Consider the following 18,373-nt stretch of genomic DNA (forward strand, 5'->3'; position numbering starts at 1 on the left):
GGTTTCAATGAGGCGACTGCCTCAGACAGCAGAAATGAGTCACGGGCTAGGAAATGGGAGAGACAGAATTAGTGCCAATGGAATGCTCTGAAAAAGATTCAGAAATTCCTTCCATTTAATTTACATCCTTTATTTATGTTTGAAATAATTGATTAGATAAAGGCTGGGATCAACACTCTCAGATGTGTGTGTTTGCTCCAATGGCAAAATAAGTGATTTCCTTTTTTCTTGGTGAAAGGAAAATGATCAGTGTTTTAGGCTGTGCCTTTACAGCACGGATCTTGCACCGAAGGAAGGTTCTTGGGCATTCTCTTTTTTTCCCCCTCTTACCGAGTTTTTTGGCAGTAGAGTCTTTAATTTCTAAGTTTAATGCTCCAGGATACAAGCACAAATCTGATCTGGGTTCTCTATGATTTTGGACTAGCAAAATTATGCAACATTAAATAAAATAACTACAACAAAACACCCCAAACCTTTTTCACCTGAGTTACTGGGATCCAGATAGATTTGGTTCAGCCTGAGGTCTACGGGGTGTTTTGTGAGCCCCAAGTACCTTATGGTGTATGACACGTAAAACATCTGAAGCCATCTGGGAGAAGGAAAGCTACTTGAGGGTAACGGCAGGAAATGCATTCCCAGTCATTCAGTGGCCACTCTGAGTCTCAGCACGAGTTGATCCAAATCACAACCCAGCTTCTCCCTTCCATAATACTTGACTCTTACAGCCCTGGGGGGCTGTGCTGTTGGACAAATAATGTGGGTCCCAGAGTCTTAAGATTTTGTTCATCTCATGATGTTGGGAGACAACACCAGACAAGCTATACCACATTTTATGTTTCACTCAGATAATGAAACTTTTATAAATGACCTAAGAAAAAGTTTCCAGTCAAGAAAAGGGATGCAGAATTGATTATAAGCCCTGGTGCCTCTAAAACATCTCTTGGTAAAAACTTGATCTTCAGAATGGAATGGGTGACATCAACTGTTCTTCAGGTGCTTAAAAATTCCCTGAAATCCACTGGGATCATCTGTGTAGACACTACTTTTGCCAAGGCTCTTGATATTTTATGGGTAGCTCATTTAAGGAATGAACCAATAGACTCATTTAGATGGATGTGAGCCGTTATCTGAACTCAGAGTGGTGGGTCAGTAACTGCGATCTAGAATCTCACTTGAGCAATTCCAATGCCAAATATAGTAGGGCTGAAGGCAAGTCTCCATGAGCCCCATGGAGAGCGCACACATTTGTAACCTAGCCAGAGTTCCCACTGAATGTGATGAGAGGCTTGTGCCCTCCAAGAGATCCACAACCACTCTCACCATGGCTTGCCCCACTGCTTTTCAACGATGAGGCAAAATAGTTTTTTAATTGAGGTGTTTCAATTTACTTAGGTTGTCCTATCATTTAATATATAAATGGAATAAAAAAGTCTTTGAACTAATAAGTATAAAATATGAGCCTAAATTTGAAATTTTTTTGTTGTTATTGCCTAGGAAAAACAATGAAAACACATTTTGAGGGAAGTTTAATTATTTTAGAGTGTTTGGAAGTGAAATGAAAGAAGAGAAAATCGTGTAATTCTGCTAGTTGCATATAAAATGGGTCTATTTTAGCGCACTTATTTCAGGCATTTTCTATTTCTGTATGTTTGTATTATATATATAGCTTTCAGATATGCATAAATGTACACAGTCTATTTTAAAGATAGTGAAATCTTAAAAAACACATGTTTTTGTAATATGATTTTGACTATACAGATATTCTATAAATCTTACAAATCTTTGGGTTCTATTATTCCAGTAATTGTGTGTGTGTGTGTGTGTGTGTGTAATTTTACAATTTTCATATTAACTATTATTTTAGTCAGTTTTAAACTAAATCACAGATCAAATATTTTTAAATAAACTATTTTCTATTAAATATTCTTCTCAAGAGGATTTTTAATTGCCAAAAAAATTATAAAATTAACAGTGATGATGAGCGATGATTCCTAATTAGTAGGCATTATCAGGTTCTGAGGGTACAGCAGTGAATAGGACAGGCAAAGACCCTTCCTCCATGGAGCATCTATTTGAGGGAGAGAGGCTCGTAAGTAAAGGTTAATCAGCTAAACATCGGTACTAGTTCTACAAAAATAATGTAATGGGATACAGTAGATGTCAGGATGCACCGTACAGCTAATGAGCAGTGGGGATGGGGTGTTAACTCAGATCCCAGACAGCAAAACTTAAGCTTTTAGCTATTATACTAATACCATCACTTAATAAGATCATCTAGGAAAAAGAATAGCTAAGAAAAGAAACCAAGAGGTTCCCTTTGTCTCTACAGACAAAACTACTGGAGAAGCATCCCATCTTTCTTTCTCCTCTTCTTTAACAGGTGACCCATTTTTAGCTGAGCACACTGAAACCACAGTAAAAGACTGCAGTTTTCAGTCTCCTTTGTAGGTGAGTGCTGACATGTGATCAAGTCCTGGCTGGATGAGCGGAAACTTCGCAAGATGCTTCTACTAAGTCTCCTTAGATCTTCAGAAAGTGCCTTTCCTCTCCCCAGTATCCTTCCTATAACCTGGAATGCAGATTTAATGGCTGGACCTTGAGCACTCATCGGCTACCTTGGGGAAGCATTTACGTTCTTGATACTGTATATCTGCCATTACTAGTCCTCTATTGACTACCTCCTGATCTGTTTCATGACAGAGAAAGTAAATTTCTTTTGAATAGTTTTTTACAGGTGCTGTTATTTTGAGTCTCCTATCTTATATAACCACTTCTAATTCAAACGGATGGAAATCCCTCTTTCGAAGGCAAGCGTGGGAGAACACCCACGCCACACTTGGGTTGACTATTGGCTTGACTTTTATGCTTTAATGCATTAAAGGAGAGGAAAATCAGGAGAAGACACTTAAAAAAGGCGTGGAGTTGAGAAGGAGTTTCTGTTCATGTTCTCTCTCCCCATTTGACACCCTTCCAGAGAAACAAATGCAGGCATATCTCATTTTATCGTGCTTCACTTGACCCTCCTTCGCAGGTAACTGTGCTTGTCATGAGTTGAAGGTCTGGGGCAATCCGGCCGTGAGCAAGTCTATCAGCAATATTTTCCCAACAGCATTTGCTCAGTTTGAGTCTCCCTCTCACGCTTTGGTCATTCTTGCAATATTTCAAACCTTTTCACTATGATTGTTTTTGCTCTAATGATCTGTGGTCAGCAATCTCAGTGTTTCTACGGTAATTGTTTGGGGCACCATAAACCATGTGCATGTAAGATGTCAAACCTTGTCGTAGACAGGGGTGTTCTGAGGCTCCAGCAACTGGCTGCTGGTCCCTTCTCTCTCCCTCTCCTTAGGCTTCCCTATCCTCTGAGACGTCTTACTGAAATAGACCAATTAATAAGCCTGCAATGATCTCTGAGTGGTTAAGTGAGGAGTCAATGGATGTGGCCAACTTCACTGTTGTCTTAACTTTAAGAAATGGTCACAGTCACCCTGACCAGTGAGCAGCCATCAATGTGGAGTCAAGACCCTCCACCAGCCAAAAGACTACAGCTTGCTGAAAGCACAGATGATGGCTAGCATTTTTTAGCACTAGACATAATGCTATTGTACATAATAAACTACAGTATAATATAACTATAACTTTTACATACACTGGAAAAACAAAAAAATTTCATTTGACTTGCTTAATGTAATATTCATTTTTTTGCATGGCTCTGGAATGGAACCCACAATATCTCGAGGGTGTGCCTGCACTATGTGCCTGCCCTCTTCCTCTTGTATCCCCCCCTCCCCACCCCTGATCTGGCGGCTGTGTCCTGGGTGTTCCGATCCTCTGACTGACTTCCTGTCCTGCAGCAAGTGTTATCTCTGAGGTTTTGGAGAGGCAGAATCTCACGATTTACATCCCCAGGTGTGGGATGGACATGTTACTTGCACTGAAAGAGTCATTCTCTTGCCAAAAAAGGGAAAAGGGGCATCTGGTCTATTCCAGATGGACATATTTGAAATGGAATTTTGAGGAAAGAGAGAGAGGTTTAAGGAAAATGTCTGGAGAGAGGAAGAGATGCCATTTTCACAAATCCTTATCCCCTACCAAGGTGAAAGACAATCAAGGAAAAAAACAAAACAAAACCTTGTTTTTAAATATGCTTAGATTCGGGTGTGTGAAAGATAGAGGGAGAGGGAGAAAAAGGAAGAGAAGAGAGAGAGAATTTAGATAGGAATGGCCTAGTTATATTCATGCTTCCCAAATAAAACTGCATGGTGTGAAATTCAAAATAAGGAGCTATAGCCAATAATACAGAAAATTTAAACAAAAAATTTCTTACTATACCCATCTATGAAGTAGAGATAACATTATGTAGGGCACTTTATTATTATAAAATTAAGAAAAATATTACAGATAAGTTCTCAGAAGATTGTGACTGATATTTCTAATTTATTATTATTGCTTGTTTAATAAAAATTTTTTATGATCATTTTTATGGATGTTAGGAAGGCATAAGACACCATCTGTTCCCAATCAAATTTCATAAAATTTTAGTAGCCTAAACAAAGAGAAATTCTTCCTTATCGTGTGTCCTGGGGAGATACTCCTTTATCACCAGAGTCTAGCACAATATCTGACCCAGAAGTGATTCGACAGAAGTTTGTTAAATCCCTCTGAGGTCATTTGGAAAGGAATGTGATGATCATTAACTTCTGAGGCTGATATTAGTCTCTCGGCCATTTCATGTTAACAAAGATTCCCTCAAAAAGGCCTTATATCTTCAATTCTGAAAATCCTAGTTTTACATATTTAGTTTTATTTTAGAACAAGTTTTGCTTTAAATATGAATTTTCAGTACCATGAAAGGCACAATTTCACATTAATCATGAAATATATTTTATTATCCTTCTTGTTTTTAAAAGTCACCTATTAACATGGTCTCAGTGAATATAGGATTCAAATAAAAGGAAGACAGGTTTCCATAGTGAAGTAGCATTCTAAGGATTCTTCCTTAAGGTGTAGCTAAACTTGGCCACTAGATGGCAGCATCAGCTTATAAATCACAATAATTTTGTCCACTAATGTTTCCTTTAATAATTGAAAGCATTATTAAGATAGGAGGCTTGGAAAAAACTTTCAAAAACCTAAAAATTAATTTTGAAGGGCTGTGAAATCATAGATACATTTTGTGTGTTTGGGCCTATATACACTAGTCCCCCCATTACCCTTGGTTTTGCTTCCTGGAGTTTGTGTTACTTGCAATTGGTTGTGGTCTGGAAGTAGATGATCTTCCTTCTGATTTATTGTCGGAAGGTCAGTACTAGGGTCACCTGGTTGGCTCAGTGGGCTAAAGCCTCTGCCTTCGGCTCAGGTCATGATCCCAGGGTCCTGGAATCGAGCCCCGCATTGGGCTCCCTGCTCTGCAGGGAGCCTGCTTCCTCCTCTCTCTCTGCCTGCCTCTCTGCCTAGTTGTGATTTCTCTCTGTCAAATAAATAAAATATTAAAAAAAATTAAAAAAAAGGTCAGTAATAACCTAACGGTATGTTGCAATGCCTGTGTCACTCACCTCATTTCATTTCATCATGTAGACATTTTATCTCTCGTCATCTCAAGAAGAATCAGTTCAGTAAGATATTTTGTGAGACCACAGTCACCTTTTTTTTTTTTTTACGGTATATTGATTTGTTTTATTTTATTATTATTTATTGTTATTAATCTCTTACTGTGCCTAATTTATAAATTAAACTCGATGTTAGGTATGTATGGATAGGAAAAAATGAGGTTTATAGAGGGTTCAGTACTATTCACAGTTTCGGGCATTTCTTGGGGGTTTTGGAATGCATCCCCTGTGCATAAAGGGGGACTACAGGAATGTACTTTACACGGGATCTCTCATCACATCCTTTTTTTTTTTTTTTTTACATTTTTTTCTGCCTCTCATCACATACTTTAATGTTCATTGCACATACAAATTTAACATGTCTGATCTACTCTCACGTTCGTATCTCTCGAATTTTGAGAGTAAGGTACAAAGGAGGGAAGAAGTTCTACGACGAGTAACAAAGTTATGACATACTTGTTCTAGAAGACGTAGCTCAGAGATTGTACTCTGTCATCCAACATTCTTGTAACTCCGTACATCATCATAACAATAAACAAAAAGCCTTTGTAACATTAGCTGCAAAATACTTTTCCTGGTCTGTCCTTTGCAACCTTGAAAATAAATAAAATTTTAGGGATGCGTTTGTTTCATGTTTATTACGACGTCCATCTATAAATATTGAACATAGATTAAAATATTTGGCAAACATTTATTTTTGAGGTTTTATGTTTTTTCATATTTGTATTTTAATTATTCAGGAATTTAAGGATATTTAAAGAATAATCCCCTTCCTCTTCATAGGATAATAGTTACATATTAATAATAGTGGTGATTGTAAAATGCTATTGTCAATTGAGCTATAGAAACCCTGAAATGTCTATGGCATTGACTGTGCTGTGGTCTCTCTCCTTTATGGTCATATAGTAAATGTGACACAAAACCTCCATAGGTAAAGGTAGCACCAATAAATTCCATATACAAGGTCATTACAGGTTTTGAAATTTACAGGGAGAGATCGCTTTAGACTGTAGATATCAGAAGGAAGGCTTACTTTCAGCTAAAAATTGCATCAATTTGGAACATTTTCCAAGATTCATCTGACATTATTATAACAAAAATGCATAAAATTTTTGAAATTAATTTATCCTATTGTCAACCAAAAATGTGCAAATCTTTTTTTTTAAATTAATTTATTTATTTTTATTTGCTTATTTACAGCATAACAGTGTTCATTGTTTTGGCATCACACCCAGTGCTCCATGCAGTACGTGCCCTCCCTATTACCCACCACCTGGTTCCTCAACCTCCCACCCCACCCCACCCCCTCCCGCCGCCCCTTCATAACCCTCTGGTTGTTTTTCAGAGTCCATAGTCTCTCATGGTTCATCTCCCCTTCCAGTTTCCCTCAACTCCCTCTCCTCTCCATCTCCCCATGTCCTCCATGTTATTTGTTATGCTCCACAAATAAGTGAGACCATATGATACTTGACTCTCTCTGCTTGACTTATTTCGCTCAGCATAATTTCTTCCAGTCCTGTCCATGTTGCTACAGAAGTTGGGTATTCGTCCTTTCTGATGGAGGCATAATACTCCATTGTGTATATGGACCATATCTTCCTTATCCATTCATCCGTTGAAGAGCATCTTGGTTCTTTCCACAGTTTGGCGACCGTAGCCATTGCTGCAATAAACATTGGGGTACAAATGGCCCTTCTTTTCACTACATCTGTATCTTTGGGGTAAATACCCAGCAGTGCAATTGCAGGGTCATAGGGAAGCTCTATTTTTAATTTCTTCAGGAATCTCCACACTGTTCTCCAAAGTGGCTGCACTAACTTGCATTCCCACCAACAGTGTGAGAGGGTTCCTCTTTCTCCACATCCTCTCCAGCACACGTTGTTTCCTGTCTTGCTAATTTTGGCCATTCTAACTGGTGTTAGGTGGTATCTCAATGTTGTTTTAATTTGAATCTCCCTGATGGCTAGTGATGATGAACAAAAAATGTGCAAATCTTTTGCAGCAGAGGTTGAATGCTCTGTGGTGAAGCTTAAAATAGTATATTTGTACTTTTTCTCCTTTGTTCATTTTTTCCCGTGTAATATTAGTCACTTAGGTTAAGAAGAAAATAGGTTTTGGTGGGCGCCTGGGTGGCTCAGTGGGTTAAAGCCTCTGCCTTCGGCTCAGGTCACCCACATCTGGCTTTCTGCTCCTCGGAGAGCCTGCTTCCTCCTCTCTCTGTCTGCCTCCCTGCCTACCTTTGATCTCTCTCTCTCTGTCAAATAAATAAATAAAATCTTTAAAAAAAAAACTTTTAAGGGCACACAAATATACATTAAAAATAATCTTAATTATTTGCCTTTTCTTTGACAAATGGATTTGCCTTGCGAATTTGAAATTTCAACTTAATCAACAGTGATCATATCAATACAAATAAACTGTCTTCAAATAATTTAATTGACACATAACATTGCACTAGTTTTAGGCATACAGTGTAATAATTTGATATACGGATTGCAGAATGATTACCACAAGTTTTGTTAACATCTATCACCACAGAGTTACAATTTGTTTTTGTAATGAGAAGCTTTAAGAACTTTTCTCTTAGCAATTTCAAATGTGCATACAGGATTACTGACAATAATCACAATGGGGTATACTACATCCCCAGGATTAATTTATCTTATAACTCATTTTGCTCACTTTTCCAACCCCTGTCTCTGGCAACTACTAAATCACCAATCATTTCTCTGTATCTATGAGTTTTTGTTTTGTTTTGTTTTCTAGATTCTATATATTAATGAAATCACACAGTATTTGTCCGTCTTTGGTCTACTTCAGGAAGTGAATTTTAAACATTTTTTTTATGTTTATTACGATTTTTTCCTTCATTTTTTATTTTTATTTTATCTTTTTAGAGAAGGAGGGAGAGATGGGAGGAGAGGCAGAGGGAGAGGGAGGGAGAGAATCTTAAGCAGTCTCCATACGCATCACATAGCCTGACTCAGGGCTTGAGCTTACAACCCTGAGATCATGACCTGAGTCGAAATCAAGAGTCAGATGCTTAGCTAACTGAGCCACCCAGGCACCCCATTCAGGAAGTAAATTTTAAAAGAAATCTTAGAAATATATATTCTCAAGATTCAAAACAGATATATGTAAGGAAATAAAAATAACTATGAGATAAGCATCATAGGAAGAATTAGAATATTTATTTCCACTTACAAATTCACCCCCCAAAAGAAAATATAAATATGCTTACAGAACACGCATTAACCGGTTCTTCAAAGAACTTTAACCAATCATCAGGAAGACAGTCAACAGGACCAAGTTACTCCCCAAGTCCTGACTAACGACAAACACTTGTTGTAGACACTTTACCTAAGAAAACACACGTATATGCACACGTATGTAAACCTTTAGTGATATTGAACCTATAGACTCACACTGTCATACAATAAAAATGGATTATTATCCAGACAACTCATTATCAACAATAGCCAAATTATGGTAAGAGCCCAAAGGTCTGTTAACTGATGAAGGATCAAGAAGATGGACTATTACTCAGCCATTAAAAAGAACGGAATCTGGCCATTTGCAAGAACTTGGATGGAGCGAGAGAGAATCATGCTATGTGAAATAAGTCAGTCAGAGAAAGACAAACACCATATGATTTCATTCATATGTGTAATTTAAGAAACAAAACAGATGAACATAGGGGGAAGAGAAGGGAGAGAGGCAAACCATAAAACCATAGAACAGACTCTTAATGACACTGAGGGTCGATGGAGGGAGGTGGGTGGGGGATGGGCTAGATGGGCACTAAAGATGGGTGATGGGCACTAAAGACGGCATTTGTGATGGGCACTGGGTGTTGTAGGTAAGTGTTGAATCACTAAATTCTATACCAGAAATCAATATTACGCTGCATATTAACTAACTGGAATTTAAATAAAAACTTGAAATTAAAAAAAAAACCAACAAACAGAAGTAAAAGGGTGATATCTAAACAGTTTTTGGTTTCCAATATATGTCTTTCATATGTAGAGTGAACAGAAAGTTGTCAAAAACTGAGGTCTCATGGAAAATTTGCTCTAAAGACTATAGTGGCATGCTGAGAAATTAATAAAAAGTCAACAAACAAAGCCTCCCAGAATGGGAAGTTGTGTTGCTTGCTGAAGGGCTTACACTTTCTGTCATTCAGGCTGGAATCCGTTTCAACTCTGTTTTGGTTGGCGATGTTTGTGTTGCAGAGGAAACAGAGCCCTGAAGCACTTTGTTTCATTGGTTTTTATTCCTTTCTTGGCAATAAGAAATGTATTTCCCTTGCCATACGCTAACAGTTCAAATATAATATAATGTCTTGCCATACAGTTTAACGATCATTAATATATTCTCAGAAATTATCTTTCCAGTCCCTGCTTACAGTGGCTAAACGCTTTGTATGTTTTGGGCAAAGTCCCAGGGAGATAATTTGGCTACATGTCATAAATGCTATCTTTGAGAAAAGTTAATTTTCTACATTCTTTGCCCTTGTTCCCAAGATATGAAGGTAATAGGGAGAGTATCAGGGGGAGCTAAGTTTCTCCCGTGGACCACCCTCTCCACACTAAGTCAATTTACCTGGGAGTCCTTAGAGGTTCCTGGCTTAGCCTGGAAATAGAATGGAGGGAGTATATCCAGTTAAAAACAAATATAAGACAACCAGAAAATGGATCACATCAGACTTACTTAGTGTATGCAGGAAAACTTTGATTGCACTCTCCCTGAGGGCTTCATTCCTAAACTATGGTAGACGCTGGGGACAGAGGAGTTTCCATAGCAACCACAAAGAAAAGGTGATGCAACTAGTTCAGGGAACTTTTATCTAATTGATGAAGACTCTGAGTATGTTTTACAGCAAATGCTCCACATTTTCTTCTGGGAAGGAAAGAGACAGTAAAACCAAATGACTACTGAGAATTCTGACTTTCTAGTGCCTGAGAAGGCAGCTGTATTAGGGGGAGAGAGGAACGCTGAAAAACTGGGCTCATCCTTACTTTAGTTCTTCATGCCATCTTTAAAGAGGAGAGAGCCTATTAGAATGTAAGTTGAGAACTTCTAAATCGTTTTCTGTTCTTTCTACCTGATTTTCAACAAGTTCAAGAGAGCACAACTTGTTTTAAGCGGAATTAAAATAAATTATATATTTGAGTGATGGCCAGGACTGGCATGATCCTCCTGTTTGTTGGATGACTGCGAAAAATCTAAGAAGAGGTAATTTATGTAGAGATAAATCTAGGTTTTGCAACTGGATCGCAATATACTCACATAAGTATAAAACAGGACCGATGCTTTAGCAGCAGCAGAAGAGAAAAGAGATTGCACTGAATTCAACTCGCATCCCTGTCTATACCACCTGGGTGATTTCCTTGCTAAGGAAAGATTATCACAGGCCGTGTTGGTATTATGCCAGTGCTCTGAATACAAGAGCTGGTTGTGTTTCTCCACTCTGTGTTTTTTGATTTTTATGGAGTTAGCACCAAATGCAGCAGAGAACCTGAGAAATTAAAATGTGCATTGGAGGTCTGGGTAACTTTAGAAACCAAGGTTGACAATGTATTGTCTGGGAGCTTTGGGCGACGGCCAAGTGGAAGACCGTAAGAGGTAGTGTTTGATGGACCCTGGAGGAGTTCCTAGACTCTTGAAGAGACCTAAGCAAGAGCTGAGTGTGATGGGTGGACCATCTGCCTGGCCATCAGATCTTTCTCTTTAATGGCCTAAAGCAAAGGATCTAAGGTAAGTTGCATTACTGGTCTCAGGGGAGACATTGCTAAAGTCTAGTAATACCTTTCAGATTAGAAAACTGGAGGAAAACTGTCTAGCCTAAGTATGATGGTGCGCTCCAATAGTCCCGGGCTAATAAAACTTTTTAAAAGTAAAGTATAGGGGTGCTTGTGTGGCTCAGCTGGTTAAGCGTCTGGCTCTTGATTTCAGCTCAGGTCATGGTCTCAGGGTCATGAGATCAAGCCCTGCATCAGGTTCAACACTCAGCAGGGACTCTGCTTGAGATTCTCTCTCTCTCTCCCTCTGCCTCTCCCCCTACTCTCTTTCTCTCTCTCTTAAATAAATAAGTAAATAAATCTTTAAAAAATAAGTTAAGTATAAGTAGGGTTCAGAGTACTTAAACATCTTCCTCTCATGCTAAGCAAATGAGAGTTCTAAGAGAGTAAGAGAAAGAGTTTTAGTTACACTGAACATGTGAAGCAACTCACGTTCAAAGACCAGCTGACCTAACCAAGGGCACCCTGAGAGGGTGACAAGGGATAGATGGAGGATATACAGGTGGGAGAATTTAGGCTCTTTTCTAGAGTTCTTCCCTGTATATTTCCCTAAAGGTGATACTCAAGGGCATCAGTCTCTTATCCTACGGGCTTCCCACTAGTGGCCATTGGCTGTAACCTCAACACCAGGAGTAGGCAGCCAAACACACATCATTCCGTACTCATAGTGGAGTGGATTTCGCATCTCTTTGTGAGGAGTGGAATTGTGAACACACAATTTCTGCAGTGACAAAGGAAAGAGCACAGTCCGTTTGGACATATACATGTGCAAAGCCCATCTCTGCCAGTCACCAGCATGAATGTGCATTGACCTTCAATTTTCCTCCTAAGTAAAAGGAGATAATGATACTTACCTTGCAGACTTATTCAATGAAGCATGCAAGGCAAAAATACTAGCAATTATTGTGCACTTAGTAAGGTGCTCAATGAGACTTTGCTAAGTGCTTTACATGCATTATTTCGTTGTACCCTCACATCAATTTACAAGGTGGGTATCATTAGGATCATTCCTGTTTCACGGTGAAGACTTTCCAAGGTCAGAGGCGGTGGGCTCCAGAGTTGAAGACCATGCATTTAGCCTTGGGTTATAATTGCAAAGTGCACGGAGTACCTTTCAAAACTGAGTGGCTGCTCATTTCTTCCGCAGCTTGTCTCACTTCCACCCTGCTGTGTGTGTTCACCTGGTGAACGCAAGCAAAGTTCACTGAAGTGAGCGTTACTGGACATCTGTTCTGGAGCCATCTCTGTGATCATCTGGCCATGGGACATTTAGCAACCTGCTTCTTTTTTCCTGGATTTTTGTCTTCTCCTTTCGGCATTGATGGATTTCTGTGGAGTCTTAAAATATGATAGCTTCGGATCTGATCTTATGCCTGGGTCCCTATCTCACTTGCGTTTCCTTGGCCACAGGATGCAATGAAGTCGTATCACCCCTGATGCTCTCCCAGTTACTGGTATATTTTTTTCTGTGTCCCATTTTTGAAGATGTGTTCACCAAATCTGTAGTGACTCCTCTGTTCTTCTAGTGGAAACCAGAACCAGCCAATGGCTATTGAAAACGACACGAAGGTCACCGAATTCATTTTCACAGGTTTGACTTACAAGCCCCAGTTGCAGATCTTCCTCTTCCTGCTCTTCCTGAGTTTCTACCTCATCAATCTCACCGGAAACTTGGGCGTGATTATTCTGATTCGGGTTGATTCCCGCCTTCACACACCCATGTACTTTTTCCTCAGCCACTTGTCCTTTGTGGACATCTGCTTCTCTTCTGTTGTGAGCCCCAAGATGCTCACTGACTTCTTTGTGAAGAGGAAGGTCATCTCTTTCTTGGGCTGTGCTTTGCAACAATGGTTTTTTGGGTTCTTTGTGGCAGCAGAGTGTTTTCTGCTGGCGTCCATGGCCTATGACCGCTATGTGGCCATCTGCAACCCATTATTGTATTCCATTACCATGTCCCAGAGACTGTGTATCCAGCTGGTGGTTGGTCCCTACGTCATCGGGTTCATGAACACCATGACCCATACAACGAATGCATTTCGTCTTCCTTTTTGCGGCCCCAATGTCATTAATCATTTCTTCTGTGATATGTCCCCCCTGCTTTCCCTCGTATGTGCTGACAGCAGGCTTACTAAGTGGGTAGTTTTTGTTGTGGCTGGAGCTGTGGGAGTCTTCAGTGGTCTGACTATCGTGATCTCCTACATTTACATCCTCATTGCCATCATGAAGATCCACTCTGCCGAGGGCAGGCGCAAAGCCTTTTCTACCTGTTCTTCTCACCTGACAGCTGTCTTCATCCTATATGGTACTCTTTTCTTTATTTATGTACGGCCTAGTGCAAGTTTCTCGCTGGATATCAATAAAGTAGTGTCGGTGTTTTACACAGCAGTGATCCCCATGTTGAACCCACTTATCTACAGCTTGAGGAACAAGGAGGTCAAAGATGCCATCCATAGGACGGTTACTAGGAGGAAGATGTGTCGGGCCTAAATTCTTATGTAGAAAGGAAATTGAGGAAGAAATCTAAAAAGACAGACTAACTGTGTGGATTCCTAAGATTCCAGGCCATTTGCAAGTGTTGGGGGTTGGTTTGCAGCCCTAATTCATCTTTCCACTTACTCCTTCATCTAGTCAATTAATGTGGATTCATTCAGCCTTGTGCATGATTTTTTATCTGTGGTATAGCAATATTAGAGTTCACATCTATTGTCCATTTAATTTTGCTTCTCTCAGTCACCTCACAGCATGATTATTTTATTTTATTTTTTTATTTTATTAATTTATTTGATAGACAGAGATCACAAATAGGCAGAGAGACAGTCAGAGAGAGGAAGGGAAGCAGGCTCCCTGCTGAGCTGAGATCCCAATGGGGGGTTCAATCCCAGGACCCTGGGATCATGACCTGAGCAGAAGGCAGAGGCTTTAACCCCCTGAGCCACCCAGGCGCCTCAGCACAATTATTTTAAAAGAAGCTTTATTGGGGCACCTGGGTGGCTTAGTTGGTTAAGCGTCTGCCTTCGGTTCAGGTCATGATCCCAAGGTCCTGGGTTTGAGTCCCATATCGGGTTTCCTGCTCAGTGGGGAGCCTGCTTCTCCCTCTCTCTCTGGTGCTCCCCCTGCTTGTGCTCTTTAGCTCTCTCTCTCTCTTTGTCTCTCTCTGTGTCAAATAAATAAAAATCTTTCAAAAAATAATTTTCAAAAAGCTTTATTATTTAATTTCAGGTATTAATTTTTTTGCCATTCTGCTAATATACTTTCTTTTCCTGTTGACTCACTGACATTGGAATTTTTAAAATGCAGTACTCTGGGGGGTGCCTGTTTGGCACAGTTGGTTAAGTGTCTGATTCTTGGTTTTGGCTCAGGTCCTCAGGGTGGTGAGATTGAGCCCCACCTCGGGCTCTTCACTGAGTGTGGAGTCTGCTAAAGACTCCTTCTCTCCCTCTGCCCCTTCCCCGCTACATTTTCTTTCTCTAAAATAAATTAAAAAATCTAAAAAAAAAAATGCAGTGCTCTGGATTTTGCACTTACATCTAGCTCCCATCAATATGAATCTATTAAAAAAAAAAGATGTGAGATTTTATGCTTAACCTCATGAGTGAATGAAATCCTTGGCTGTATACACTAGTTTTTATAGGTGATCTTGACACAAAGAACTATGTATCTCTCAGGGACTGGAAATGGATTTGTGTTCACCTCTGGCAGGTGGATGGTTCATAGGGATTGTTTATAGTAATAGAGACTGGCGTTCATCTCTAATGCATTCAACACTGAGAGAGCTTCCAATAGAAGGTATTATCAGAATTCAGTTTTCTGGAGGATGTTGACAGGTTTCTTACCTAACGTTTTGCAGGTTGGGACTTGGTTGTGCACATGGTGGTACCTTTAAAACCCTGGTAGTAAAGCTTATTACCCGGCCAAGAACATACAGGGAAATGCCATAGTTGAAGGTAGACTCTCAGTCTAGACCCACCTGTTTCTGGTAAGGTCAGTAGTTTTGTAGCATCACAAGGGAGTTCATACATGCAGCTCAATTTCATGGTTATGACTCCAGGGTCATGTGAGTGATGGGCAGCCTTTGGGTCTGAGCACCACTGCTGTGCATGGAGAGTGGGCTCTCACACCAGGGTCTCCATGTCCTCTTGGAGACCCAACAAAGTGACCCAATTCTATCTTATCTTTCTTGATATAGCTTTACCTCTTGATTTTATAATGAAGACACAAAAAGCAGAGTTTCACAGAGGAAATGGATCAGCATTCCTACATGACATTATAATATCATGACTTAATCATTATAGAAATGTCCTCAGGATTTTAAGGAACTTCCATATCCATCTATCTGCTTAAGATGATTTTAGCAAAGTTGATTAAGAAGCTTTTACTAAGAGTCATGGTCTCGCTAAATAAATAAATAAATAAATAAATAAATAAATAAATGCATGTTCTAAACTTTTGAGTACTTTCTATATACAAAGTATTATGGGTTATTTTCTGTTGATTATTGTACAACACACTGTCTCTGAAAATCGAAAATTGATCAAAGAGTTTCCACAAAATCATGGCATGCTTTGTAGCTATGGGGCTTTAGAGATAATTTAGCCTAACCAGATTACTGGCTCAGGAAAAAATTTTTTTTTATTAACTTATGCTTTATAAAAGCCCAAAATATGACTTGCTATCTGATGTATTTATGATAGACTCACTTAAAACTTAGAACGTTGTTTTACAGTGAATTTCCCAAATGGGATAAAGTTTTGTCAAGACCCTTCATTGGTAGAGAAACAACATAATATAATTTGAAAATTTAGAATTGGAAAATGTCATGCATTCATTGATTCAACAAATAATTATTGAACTTCTTCCATGTGCCAGGCACAGAACTTCGTGCCACATATAACAGTGAAGAAAACAAACATCATTCCTGCATCTGTACAGTTTGTAGAACAACAGATCTAGGATATTCTTCTGTTCATTACCCTTTTGATGGGTTAGTCAAGTCCATGATGACATACACAGAAGTAATGATAATATCAACCTTATCATAGACTACCATGAAGATTAAATTAAAGAATGGATGTGAAATCACTTCATAAACTATAAACATGTTTTGCTGTTTCCCAATAAAAACCATTCAATGAAAACAGCAAAAGTCTGGAATCACAGTGTTATTGGAAGTGTGTCATGTAGTGTGTTGGGGCGCCTGGATGGCTCAGTCTGTTAAACATGTGGCTCTTAATTTCAGCTCAGGTCATGATCTCAGGGTCCTTGGATCGAGCCCTGTCTCAGGCTCCTCACTCAGGAAAAAGTAACGAGCAGTGTGTGAAGAAGGAATATTTTGGGGGGTCAATCTGTATTTTGCAAAATGACTCAGAGCAGGATGAGCAAAGGTAAGGCTAATGCCAAAGAAATATGTAGGGGTAATGGTGCATTTTCTGAGCTTAAAATGGGTGCAAAAAATGAAAGATTTGACTATTATTGTAAAACTTCCATAGGTCAAAGAACTAAAAGTCTATTTTTTATTTTATTTTTTAATATTTAATATTTAATATTGAGAGAACCCAAGCAGAGGGAGTGGCAGGCAGAGGGATAGAGAGAAGCAGCCTCCCTGCAGAGCAGGGAGAGCCCAGTGTGGGGCTCCATCCCAGAGTCCTTGGATCGTGACCAGAGCCAAAAGCAGTTGCTTAACCAACTTAGCCACCCAGAAGCCCCTAAAAGTCCATTTTAAAAATGGGAGAATATTTGTAGGAAATACACACTTGATACTTTTCTTTTTTTTTTTTCCATTTTATTTATTTTTTCAGCGTAACAGTATTCATTCTTTTTGCACAACACCCAGTGCTCCATGCAAAACGTGCCCTCCCCATCACCCACCACCTGTTCCCCCAACCTCCCACCCTGACCCTTCAAAACCCTCAGGTTGTTTTTCAGAGTCCATAGTCTCTTATGGTTCGCCTCCCCTCCCCAACTTATCTTATTAAGTATTTTTTTTTAAAGAGCTTGTAGGTGTGTGGAAAAAAGATTCTGAACAGACTATTAGGAGAAGGGGAAATCTTAATGGAGGTAGGAAAGTGTCCCAACATGACGAGTATCAAAGGGACATTAGAAAAAAATGTGTGTGTGTGTGTGTGTGTGTTTGGTCAACTATTGAATTAAAAGTTTTTTTTAAATAAACGTTGAAAGAAATTTCAAAATATTTACAAGTGAGTCAAATGTTCTTGTAATAGGACTTCTAATGCCAGATGCAGGATTAGTGGCTCCTTCTCTTGGGGGATTCTTTTGTGGGTTCCTCAGAGTAATCTAGTAATCCCAGTTCAGATAATCTGTCCTAAGGAAATAATCCAAAATGCAAGGTTGGGTTGTGGTAGCACCTTTTATTCAGAGATGTGGTTGTATGTGTTCATAGTCTAAGTACACCCTGGTTTCATTAGCTAGTAGCTAAAAATGGCCTTTCCTTTAAGGCCTGATTATGATTGGGCTCAAATTCCCATCTTTACTGGATGGGAGAAATGTAGGTGATACCAGTCTCTTGTCCCTGCAGTTCAGAGCATCCCCAGGGGAGGGCAACACATCTACTGTTGCTCTCCTGCCTTCAACGCTGCCTCACACTGCTTCTGCTCCACCCACGGGTCCTGATTCCCACTGTGCAAGCCTCCTCTTCTGCTTCCAGGGATGGCCACTCTTCCAAGACCCTACCATTTCCTCCCAAACCTGCAAACACACTCACTTTATTCTAAGTCACCCACAGCATAGTTGAGGCCAGCCTGCAACTTCTGATGAGACTTTAGTAGAGAATGGAGGTAATGAAAAGTAGTGTGATTCTGAGGGATAATGTGGTGCTACAACATGGCTGCCTTGAGTCTGCAGGTGGCTTGCTTGGTGCCTCCAGTGGGGCAATCCCATAAGACAAAGGAGTCCATCCATAGACCCTTTGTCTAAGGTCTGGCAACTCCTGGAACAACACCACATGTAAAC

At 39.6% G+C, this 18,373-nt stretch overlaps 1 protein-coding gene across 1 annotated transcript; it reads left to right on the plus strand.

Moving 5' to 3' along the window:
• Nucleotides 1-12,952: 12,952 nt before the first annotated feature.
• LOC123949450 (olfactory receptor 1009-like) lies at nt 12,953-13,894 on the plus strand. The gene has a single exon (XM_046016889.1). The coding sequence runs from the start codon at nt 12,953-12,955 to the stop codon at nt 13,892-13,894; it is 942 nt and encodes a 313-aa protein (XP_045872845.1).
• The last annotated feature ends 4,479 nt before the right edge of the window (nt 13,895-18,373 follow it).

This window comes from Meles meles, chromosome 8 (genome assembly GCF_922984935.1).
Source record: "Meles meles chromosome 8, mMelMel3.1 paternal haplotype, whole genome shotgun sequence".
Lineage (NCBI taxonomy): Eukaryota > Metazoa > Chordata > Mammalia > Carnivora > Mustelidae > Meles > Meles meles.

Excerpts from the sequence above, each read along its gene's own strand:
- LOC123949450 (XM_046016889.1), top strand. The coding sequence starts at position 12,953 with ATGGCTATTGAAAACGACACGAAGGTCACCGAATTCATTTTCACAGGT.